General features: G+C 47.7%; 2 protein-coding genes and 1 pseudogene across 2 annotated transcripts in view; all 3 read left to right on the top strand.

The window, feature by feature from the left end:
- The first annotated feature begins 830 nt into the window (after nucleotides 1-830).
- SSR2 (signal sequence receptor subunit 2) lies at nucleotides 831-7,657 on the top strand. The gene is made up of 6 exons (XM_055401593.2): nucleotides 831-906; nucleotides 1,511-1,665; nucleotides 2,612-2,710; nucleotides 3,828-3,936; nucleotides 5,895-5,972; nucleotides 7,081-7,657. The coding sequence occupies exons 1-6, from the start codon at nucleotides 898-900 to the stop codon at nucleotides 7,189-7,191; spliced, it is 561 nt and encodes a 186-aa protein (XP_055257568.1). The 5' UTR covers nucleotides 831-897; the 3' UTR covers nucleotides 7,192-7,657.
- Nucleotides 5,149-5,246, top strand: LOC129541925 (U5 spliceosomal RNA; annotated as a pseudogene).
- A 764-nt stretch (nucleotides 7,658-8,421) lies between the features above and the next one.
- The window catches only part of ARHGEF2 (Rho/Rac guanine nucleotide exchange factor 2), a 52,015-nt gene continuing 49,537 nt past the window's right edge, over nucleotides 8,422-10,899 (top strand). Inside the window, exon 1 of the mRNA XM_055401583.2 lies at nucleotides 8,422-8,830. Coding sequence (XP_055257558.1) covers nucleotides 8,726-8,830 — 105 coding nt within the window. The 5' untranslated portion in view covers nucleotides 8,422-8,725. The remainder of the gene's footprint in view (nucleotides 8,831-10,899) is intronic.

Below are 10,899 nucleotides of genomic sequence, written 5' to 3'. Positions count from 1 at the left end.
CCTAGAAAATCCCATGGATGGAGGAGCCTGGTAGGCTGCAGTCCATGGGGTTGCTAAGGGTCTGACACGACTGAGCGACTTCACTTTCACTTTTCACTTTCACACATTGGAGAAGGAAATGGCAACCCACTCCAGTGTTCTTGCCTGGAGGATCCCAGGGACGGGGGAGCCTGGTGGGCTTCCATCTATGGGGTCACACAGAGTCGGACACGACTGAAGTGACTTAGCAGCAGCAGCAGCATTCCTGTCCATTTTAGTTCGTTGATTCCTAAAATGTCGGTGTTCACTCTTGCAGTCTCCTGTTTGACCACTTCCAATTTGTCTTGATTCATGGACCTAACATGCCAGGTTCCTACGCAGCCCTTTGAAATCCCCTTCAAAGGGCTTTTAAAGAAAGTTCAGGGCTTGGTGACTTATTTGATATACGGGATGACCAAATTTCTCGACTGAAAATACGAAGAACGGTGGTAGCCCCAAGAGAAATAGCTTTTCTCTAATTCCCAGTTTGACAGTACACTCCATAGATAGATTTTAGACAGATGACCCTAATCTCTAGATTTGTCAGTTCCACAAAACACTTCATCAGGTGCTGGGTGTCCACAGTAACAGCAAGTCAGATTGAAAAGTCATTCTGGAGGGCAGAATGATAAAAACGAGAAAGGAAGAAAGGAAAGAAGGGGAAAAAAGAGAGCGAGGGTGCGCATACAAGTCTTTTCTAGGAGCGGTCGCATCCGGAGACCAGCGGGCACTACAAAGGGAAAGGTGGGGCTTGTCTGAGAACTACAATTCCCAGTAGGCATCGGGCAGAGCAACCAAGCTTCCGGCCAGAGCTTATTTCCGGTCTTTCGGGTGCTGACGCTCTCTTCCGGTTTTGAAGGCCCCTGAAAGGCTTTGGGGATGTGCACGGTGAGTCCCGAGGCACTGGGGTCGCGAGTGGGAGCAGGGGGATCTTTTGTTCGCACTACACTCAGCGGCTAAAAGTTAGCTCCGGGATGTCAGGGAGGAGAGAGAGGGCATGCTGGCGGGAGGACGTGTAATCTTGGCAAGAATGGGGGACGGGACTAGGGCCCCGGAGGGCCCCAGAAAGGGATGTGGAGGGCGAGGACTAATGGGTTCCCGGGGAAAGGATGAAGGGTGGGATGCAAGAGCGTGGGGGAGGACCCCGCGAGCGCGCCGTGGGATCCCAGGGGAGCTGGTGGAGGAGGACCAGAGGGAAGGTAGCAGCCGTGGGGTGCTTCTGCGTGAAGGAAAGCTAGAAGCTGCTGTGGGTCCGAGATCGGCCGAATCCGGCATCCCAAGGAGCGTGGGCACATGGAGTCCTCTCAGAAGATGCCACCAGTTAGGGAGCATCCAGGGCCCAGGTGGCTTAGAGACTGCTATGTTGGAAGGGGCTGCCGCTTTGACAAACTCAAAAGAGCTTTGACAGAGTTTGAAAGAAAGAGCTGTCAGGAAGCTTTTGGTGGTTTTACGTGCTTGGATTGACTGCTCGCTTTGCTTTTTCTCTCCAAAGATGAGGCTGCTGGCATTTGCGGTGTTGGCTCTATTTGCTGTCACTCAAGCAGAGGAAGGAGCCAGGCTTTTGGCCTCCAAATCACTGCTGAACAGATACGCTGTGGAGGGGCGAGACCTAACCTTACAGTACAACATTTACAATGTTGGCTCAAGGTAAGGAGGCACTGGAGCTATGGGTTGGGCTCTTTTCAGGTTTCTTAAAATTCCCTAGCTGGGAACAGGGACCAGCAGTGATCTATCTTTGGGCAATTCTCATCAGCGTACACCATGAGTTAATGAATGACTATACTGCTGGGTCTGCTTTTGGAAGAGGAGGAGGTATTCTTACCTAAGCTACAAGAAACCATCTTCCACTTTTTTTGAGTGAAAGAGTTTCAGAGTGGGGAAGAAGCAAGAATTGTGGTGAAATAGGGAGAAGGAAATGATAACGCAGAAAATGTATGATCCTTTGTTACCTTAGGGATTTAATTTCAGCTTCCTTTCTTAGAGTGGCATTTTTGTTGTCTTTCACTGTTTTAAAAAAGTAGACCTTTTATTTTGTTTGGTTGGGTTTTGGGTTGTGTGTTGTTGTTTTTTTTGCCATGCTGTGGGGCATGTGGAATCTTAGTTCCTTGAGCAGGGCTCAAACCTGAGTGTCCCACATTGGAAGCACAGAGTCATAACCACTGGACTGCCAGAGAAGTTCCTTTTTATTTATTTATTTGGCTTCGTGTCGGGTCTTAGTTATGGCCTGCAGGATATTCATTACTGCGTCCCCTGGACCGCCAGGAAAGTCCTCTTTTACTTTATTCCCTTTAATTTTCTTTTTCACGTGTATCTTGCTCCTCTTCCCCTCCTTACACACACACACATGCACGCGCGCGTGAGAGAAAACTAGGGCAAAAATGGATTCAGGCCCATTCTTTCCTAGATATTTTGAGTATTTTATTTTGGTGCCCAGAATCCAGGCCTTGAGTGAGATTCTTCAGTGTAACTATGTGACTCATATATGTCTTTTGTAGTTCTGATTTTTTAGGACAGGCAGACAGATTTGATTGCTTACTGCTTTAATTTTATAACCATTACTTACTAACCTTTCTTTGTTTCCTCCATTCTCTAGTGCTGCACTAGATGTGGAATTATCTGATGATTCCTTCCCTCCAGAAGACTTTGGCATTGTCTCTGGAATGCTCAACGTCAAATGGGACCGGATTGCTCCGTATCCTCTTGACACTGGCTGATGAAGGCTGATGGGATATTGGGAGAGATGTTGCCAGCAAGCGGTAGGGTCACGTCAGTCTAAGTGTATATGGCCATTCTTGCCACCTCTCTGGATAAGATGTGGCAAGAGAGACTAGTGAGAATTGTGTGTGCATGATTTAGGGTGGGCCTGAGGAAGGAGGTTCCTGAAGTTTAGGTTATAAAGCCCTAAAACATTCTATATTGGGAAAATGTAGACAGATGTTTGTGACTGGTTGATGATCTTTAAGGTGCTTTTAAAGAAATTCTGTGGGATGCTAGTGTGGAAGACCTGGGTGACCTTTTTAAAGGCTCTTCTTATTCAGTGAACCCCTTATTTGGATCAACTGGTAATTTCTTGACTGTTTTTAAAATGTGTTGTTTATTTACTTATTTTTGGCTACACTGGATCTCCGTTGCTGTATGCAGGCTTTCCCTAGTTGCGGCAAGTGGGGGCTACTCTTGTGGTGGTGTGTGGGCCTCTCATTGCAGTGGCTTCTGTTGTGGAGCACGAGCTCTAGGGAGATCCGGTTTCAGTAGTTGTGGCACACAGGCTTAGTTGCTCTGCAGTGTGCAGAATATTCCCGGACCAGGGATCAAACCCGTGTCCCCTGCATTGGCAGGCAGATTCTTTATCACTGGGCCATCAGGAAAGTTCCTTCCTGAGTGTTTTGATTTAGATTATTTTTTTCCCTTGTGAGTTAAAGTATATTTAGATTTTCTGACGAGGGTAAGTGTTCTCTTTGTATTTATTTTTGTTTTTGTTTTGTATTTTCAAGAATTTCCTTCAGTTACAGGCAGCGAAAGGTTTTCTTTGACCTTAAGTGACTAATTTTTCATCTATAACCTGTATTGTTTTATAACATTGCAATATTGAGTATGCCATAGACCTCTTTAAACTTGATTAAAAAGATATATAATACCACCCACTTTAGGCTTAGATAAAAAGCCTGTGTTTATTATTTTTGCAGAGTATCTTAGGTATGAAATATTACATGTGTTAGCAACTCTTTTTGTGAATGGTGCGTTTAGTCCCTAAGTTGAAAGTTTGTTACAACTGTAGCATCATCTTTTTCCCTCCTTAACTCTTGAGTCAGTGCTAGCAATGTCTCCCACACTGTGGTCCTGCGCCCTCTCAAGGCTGGTTATTTCAACTTCACCTCAGCAACTGTTACATACCTGGCCCAGGAGGATGGGGCTGTTGTGGTGAGTCACCCAAACCCTTAGCTGGCTGGGGCTGAGTTCTGCCTTCCTTTGAATTCTCTTGCAGAAAATCGCCAGAGCAGGTGCTAAATCTGAGGAAGGTAAGAAGGACCAAAACCTTGGAATATTGTTGTAGGAAGAAGCGTATTTCAAATTATGTTATAAAGTCTCAAAATCAAGCAATTGAAATGAACAGGAGGGGGAGTCCTATCTGAGTTCCTTCCTTCGGCTTCACTTTTATTCTGTACAGCGTCATGTGCCACCTGGTTTTTTACCATCCTTGCCTTTCCAATCCACCTTCTACGCTGCCGTCAGATGATTCCTGTCTCCGCTGTGTCTGTGTGTTTCCCTTGCTTAGAATTCTGCTTCTCACATCAGAGCCACGCGTTTCCCTGCGTACCCTCCAGCAGACTTGCTGTGTTCTGCCTCTCCCTTCAGTTCTCTCCCCACCAGGTCGTCTGTCCTGACGAGGCCAAGCGCCTCCTCTCTCTCAGTGCTCCTCCTCTCCACTCTGCCTTTCTTCTCTGTTTGAAGTGCTCCCTCTTCTCCACTTCATTATCTGACACCTTCTCAAGACCCAGTTCTGAACTGCATCTCCTCGATTCTGCCTCCTGCTTTCACAGTTCATGTTGCTCTTTCCTACTCATTATTTCACTAAACATTCGTTGAGGGCATCAGAACTTCTGTAGCTCTTAAAATCCATGCCGCTTGAGCATTTAACTATTGACTGTCTTCAGCAGTTCTCTTTCTTATATCTAAGGTCTTTTCCCTTGCCCTCACCTCCCAGTTTAATTATAAACTCCTCGAAGTGAGGGACTGTGTCTTAGATTTCTTTCTGTTTCCCATATAGGGTAGAAGTCCAATGTAAACAGTCTTTTGATTGATTGACGTAAAGGTCAGCAGACATTTATTGAGCCCCCGCAATGTGCTGGGTGATAGGAAATACAAAGAAGATTAATAAGATACTGTCGTAGGCCTCAAAAAGCTTAGGTCATGAATTTATAAATACACATGGGCTTTAGGCGCCTTAGTGAGTGCATAGTAGGGAAGGGACTTAACATAGTCAACCATAGAACTCTAAGAAATCCAAGAGTCTCGAACATTCAGTGCACTCTCCGAATTATCTTTTTAAATGAACCTGTGGGGCGATATTCTTGTAATTCTCGTTTTGCCATTTTCACGTCTTCCATCCTGTGTGTTAAGAACCTCGTTTGGATACTCTGGTTTCTCTTCAGATAGTACTAAAGATTTCCATGGAGAGGAACAATTCTGAATTTTTTCCCAATTTTTTGAGGCCTTGCTTTTGCAAGGCTAATAAAAAAAAAAAAAAAGAACCTCGTTTGGGATTCTTTGGTTCCACCTGCTCCTTGATGGGTTAAAAGACACAAACCTTAAGGCTCAGCTGCCACTTTAGAGCAAAGTTGTTTGCCATGCGCTCCAAACTCTTGGCCTGCTCTCCAAGACGAAGGAATGCGGGGCAGACTCAGCCCCTCCTCTGGTAATGTACATTTGGGTAGAGCTTGAGACTTTACGGAATCCTTCTCATTATTTCACTGGAGCCTCATGTCAGCTTGTGAGTTACAGAAGAACGTTTCCACTTGAGGAATGGGGAAATAATTGCCAAGGGCAGAAGGGACAGTAGTGGTGAGCAGCTCTCCCCAGAGTCTGAGGCTGAGGTAGAATAATCTGGCTTTAATTACAGCAGCATACCTGTCCTACCTTTTTTTTTTTCTTTTTTTTTAGTAAATGCTCATCATGTGTCTCCTGGCCCCTAATTTACTCATCTTTACAACACACGAAAAAACTGTCCATCTTCTCTAATTCAAAAACTTTTCCTCATCTGGATGTTTCTTGGGCCTTTGGGAACTAAGACTCTCTTGCTTAGAACTGGGTTGGTTGAAAAACTGCCCTTTTCCCAGATGAGAAAGAGCTGAAGACTTGCCTTCTTTTCTTCTTTTCAGATCGGCTTTACCAGTGCACCTGGACAGGGAGGAATCCTGGCTCAGCGGGAGTTTGATAGAAGATTCTCCCCCCATTTTGTAAGCTTTGCAGTCCCCTCATCATTCCCCTGGGAGGAGAACACCCTTTTTGTTCTGAGACCTCTTGGCCTCCTTAGAAGATATGTATAGTTGGTTCTTGTCATATCTGTTTTTTGGTGTCTGGTATACACAGCCATCAAACATTGTGATTTAACCATGGTTCGAGATTTTTGGCAATGAGATCACAATTGCCAGAACCAAAAAAAAATTGCCGTTTTTCTCTACTCAGCCTTGAGTAAAGCCCCACCTTGGAGTCCTGGGTCTAATTCGAGGATGAAAAGAGTATCTGCTTAGATTCAAAGAGTCGCCAAGCATCGAGAGGTTAAATGGGAACTTTGTTGTAGTCTAGTCTAGGAGAGAATTTTTTGAAGATTTGCCTAAAGTACTGAATGAGGAGATTCATTTATTCATTCCTTCAGGGAATAATTATGAGGTTCCAAATTACGTGCTCGGTTCTGTGCTTTGCTTCGAGAAACCAGTGCAAGACACAGTCCCTCCCATTGAAGATCTTATGGGCTTATGGAGGCCTTGGTGGAGTAAGACTGCTGTCACAGCAGTCATACACAGGGCTCAGGAGGAGATGCAGCAGGGACACCTAACGTGGTGTTGAGTCAGGGAGGATTTTCCAGGGGAGAGAGGTTTCACTAATTAAAGAGGAAGTAAGGAAGGGGAGGCACCCCAGGAAGAGGGAGTAGCTCTGAAGTGAGAAAAACCGTGGTGGAGTCTAGGAATAGCAGGTTTTAGGAAGGCTGGAGGGCAGCATGGGACGCAGAGGAATGGAAGAGAGAGGCTGGCGGTGTGGGCCAGGGTTAGTTTGCAGGAGGCTTGACTGTCAGGGCAATACCTGGACATCTCCCTCCTCAAAGATTGGAAGAGAGAAGCTTTTCTTCCGGATTGGATTGGGTCAGGTGAGGCCTTTGGTTTCATAGCTCGAAAGGGCGGTCTTTAGTGAGCCATTCTGTGTCTGGAGTGGCCAGAGAGGAGCCTTCCTGCTGACGCTCTGCTGATTTGGGCTGGCTGCTCCCTTTCTTCATTGGACCCTTCCGTCCTAGTTCCCTCCTGTGCCCTAATCCAGGCTTCTAAGCAAGGCCTTTGTTGTCTTCCACAGCTGGACTGGGCAGCCTTCGGGGTCATGACCCTCCCTTCTATCGGCGTCCCCCTGCTGTTGTGGTACTCCAGCAAGAGGAAATATGACACCCCCAAAACCAAGAAGAACTGAGTGGGGCTTCCACAGCCCTTCCTGCCCAAGAAATCCAGGTGCTTTCCAGACTCCAAAGGGTATCTCAAATGCAGTGTCTTCTCCTTTAGCCCTTGGCCGTTTTTTCCTGGATCCTGTCCTGCTCTAACCAGAGCGAAGGACCAGGCCTGGGAGTCTGTGAGCGCCTCTGGTTCCATCATGAAGCCGGACAAACAGGAATGCCTTCGGCAGCCGTCTTGACCTCGGGGCCCTGTGTTGCACCCCTGGGGTGCCAGGGGTATTTTGTTGGTGATGTGAACTCTCAGGGGTCCAGGATAGGGCATTTCGGAGGCTACCTGACACCACCCCATCCCCTGCCACCCCTCTCAGAAGAGGGTGGAAGATCAGATGAAAGCTGTGCGACTCTTGGAGGCTACCCAGGCTCTGTGCTGGCTTAGGAAAGTTCTTACCAAATGGCGTTTTCTAATAAAAACAAATGCCACCCCGACTTGTCTGTTTTCCCATCACCTGGATGAACTCAGGTTGCTGTTGGTACACAGGCCCTGGCTACTCAGGCTCCTGGACAAGTGAGCTGAACTCCTGCCTCCTTGCTCTAGGGAGTGTGGGTCCTGTTCCCCCAGAGGTATTCTACCCATCCACCTTCTTGAACGTCTTTGCTTCTGTCTCTTGTTTCCCTCTCTGTTTTCACCAGTCACCACATGCTCAGTCATGTCCAAGTCTTTGCGACCTCATGGACTATAACCTGCCAGGCTCCTCAGTCCATGGAAGTTTCCAGGCAAGAATACTGGAGCAGATTGCCATTTTCTTGTCCAGGGGATCTTCCCGACCCAGGGACCAAACCCTTGTCTCCTGCTTTGGCAGGCAGATTCTTTACCACTGTGCCAGTCACTATGTATGCCCCTCTCCACAGTAGAGGAGGGACAATGGGGAGAGATGGTCTGCAATTGTTCTATCCCCAGGAGATCTTCTGAGGGTAATTTAATTCATTATTTTTTAAAAACTATTTATTAAACTGTGTCAGGTCTTGGTTCTGGAATGTAGGCTTTGTTGCTTTGCCTCGTGGGATCTTAGTTCCCTGACCAGGGATTGAACCTGTGTCCCTTGCACTGCAAGCTATATTCTTAACCACTGGACCAGGGAAGTCCCTTCACTGACTATTCTTGAAAAGCTATCGATTACACCAGATTCTAGCCCTTCCTGTGTTTAAGACTTAGCTTTTCTCAAGTTTAAGCTTATTTTAATGCCTCTGCTTTGAGCTCAGGCCAGTCCGAAGCGCCTAAACCCCCAGAGTTGTTACCTAAGCACAGCCTGTGGAAAGGCAGTGGGTTTTGCTGCAGCAGCAGTGGGGAGAAGCCACTCTGAGCTGACTCTGTCCAACCCAGGAATGCCGTGGTCCGAGAACAGCCTCCCCGGCAGGAGAGAAACCCAACAAACACCCGCTTTGTTCCTGCCACCGTTTCTCAGCTTAGATTCTGGTGGGGTATGGGGGCAGCGAGTGCTGCCCAACTGGTTTAACCTTTCCTTCGCCCAGCAGTTGGAGCCTCTGGGCTGAAGGATGAAAAGGACATGGAGACAACGGGAGGCTCTGAACGGAGTAGCCTTCCACCAGCTCACATCCCTCCTTCAGGGCCTGCGACTCGGACACCCCAGGACTGGCCAGGTCAGAAGGCGAGGAGGATGTGTTTGCTTTTGCTCATTGTGTTGCTGGTGGAGACCTGGGATTTGCTCAGGAGAATGGGGGAAGGACAGTGAATCAGAAGCTTGGGGTTGAGAACAAGCATAGGGAAGGAAAAGGGAGCTAGTTTGATATGTATTGTCTTCCTCTTTAGCACTATGAGATGTTAGTCTTTGGAGGCGGGAACACACTGCCACCTGTGTGGTGTCTGCTGGAAACAGGAGTTAACCTGTAGAAGGAGGGGTTCTGGTTTAGAGGGTAGGATAAACTTCATAACTTGGGAAGGCAATGTGAGATTTCTTCCTCAGTCTGAGTGCTGGGAGGTACTCCTGTTCTGAAAGCTGGGGCAGTCTTAAGCTTTCCTTGCAGAACTCCCACTACCTGTCCTGGCTGTGGTTAGAGAGAAGACTAGCGGGGAGCCCAGGTGACAAGAGAAGCAAGTGAAGGCAGGGTCACAGGCACCCTGAAAAAAGGCCAAAACCAGATACTTCATCTCTTGAGAGACCAGAGTCCTTGGAGTCAGGGTGGAATTTGAGCCTCCCTTAAGTAGTGGCGTTGAAGAATAGAAGAGCCTCTAAAATCTATAGATGGCGAGGCTTAGCTGGAGTGGTTGCTTTGGGATTAAGCCCTCTTCCTGAGATAATTTAAAGGAGGATGAGTAGCATATGGTGCTTCACTCTAGTGAAAACCTCTCTAGGAAGATGGGAACCGTGATCTCCAGATTCCGTGCAGGTCTGCAAAGGAGAGAGAAAGTCAGCACCCACCCCACATCCTTCCTGGAGATTGGGCACCCAACCGAGAACTTCCTCCCTTGAAGGCAAAACAGAGAGTAACCCAGCTGTCAACGTGTTCCAGATCCCTTCCACCCCCGGAAACCAGCCCTCTATCCCTCCCATGTCATGCAGACCTTTAGCTGGCACTTGCTCACCCACACCCAGCCCCAGTACCAGGAGGAGCCAGGGCCAAGATTATCACCTTTTTTACATGCTAGGCTTTGGGATTTCACCTGAAGAAAGTCAGTGGGAAATGGGGATAAGGATTCCCAAAAAGCTGGGGATAATGAAGCAGCTTGGTGACAGGATGGGAGTTTTCAAGGCTTGATACCTGAAGAGAGCAGCTCAGAGTGGAAGGAGCACTGACCACAGACGCAGCAGCGCGGGGTCCCCGCCCACCTCCACCACCCACTGGCTGGCTGACCTCAGGTGAATCACACCTCCTTCTGGAGCCTGTGTCCTCATCTGTACAGTCACAGGATTGTTTAATCAGGATTTCTGAGGATCCTCCACCACAAACCCCTGTATTTTTGAGAAATAAGAAGCAACTCATATGGTCATATGGTTTGCAGTCACTCATATGGTTTGGATCCCAGCCAGGTAGGAAAAGGGCTTCCCTGGTGGCTCAGACAGTAACGAATATGCCTGCAATGTGGGAAGCCTGGGTTTGATCCCTAGCTCGGGAAGATTGCCTGGAGAAGGGAATGACTATCCACTCCAGTATTCTTGTCTGGAGAATCCCATGGACAGAGGAGCCTGGCAGGCTGCAGCCTGTGAGGTCACAAAGAGTCACGACCAAGCGACTAACAGTTTCACACAGGTAGGAAAGGGCACACAGTTTCTGCATCTGGCAACAGCTGCCCGCTTCCTCTCACCCAGAGTGAGGGTTTGAGAGCAAGGATAGACCATGGATCACATACTTTAATCTCATTTAATAGATAGGGGAAGGCAGAAAGTAGAGGGCCTTATCCAAGGTCACAGCCAGGTGGCAGTTTTATTGGAGAGCATATTTATTGAATAACTTATTTATATAATAACTTTTATGGACCCAGCGTTTAAGTGTCACTATTTGTACACCTCTCATTCACTATCCCCATTGTACAAAGGAGGCGATGAAGCTAATAGAAGAGGTAACTTCTCCAACGCCCCTTATCTAGGGAGTCGGCAGAGGCAGCCAAACTCTTCCAATTCCAGCATGTCCTTTCCACTAGACCATGGGCTTGGCAGGGAGGAGGCTCCGCAGTGCCTCAGGAAGTCCAGTGTCTGCCCACGCCATCCTCT

The sequence above is a fragment of the Moschus berezovskii genome, chromosome 4 (assembly GCF_049115385.1).
Source record: "Moschus berezovskii isolate FMDL1 chromosome 4, NW_MosBer_1.0, whole genome shotgun sequence".
Taxonomy (NCBI): Eukaryota; Metazoa; Chordata; class Mammalia; order Artiodactyla; family Moschidae; genus Moschus; species Moschus berezovskii.
This window is presented reverse-complemented; position numbering and strand designations above follow the sequence as displayed.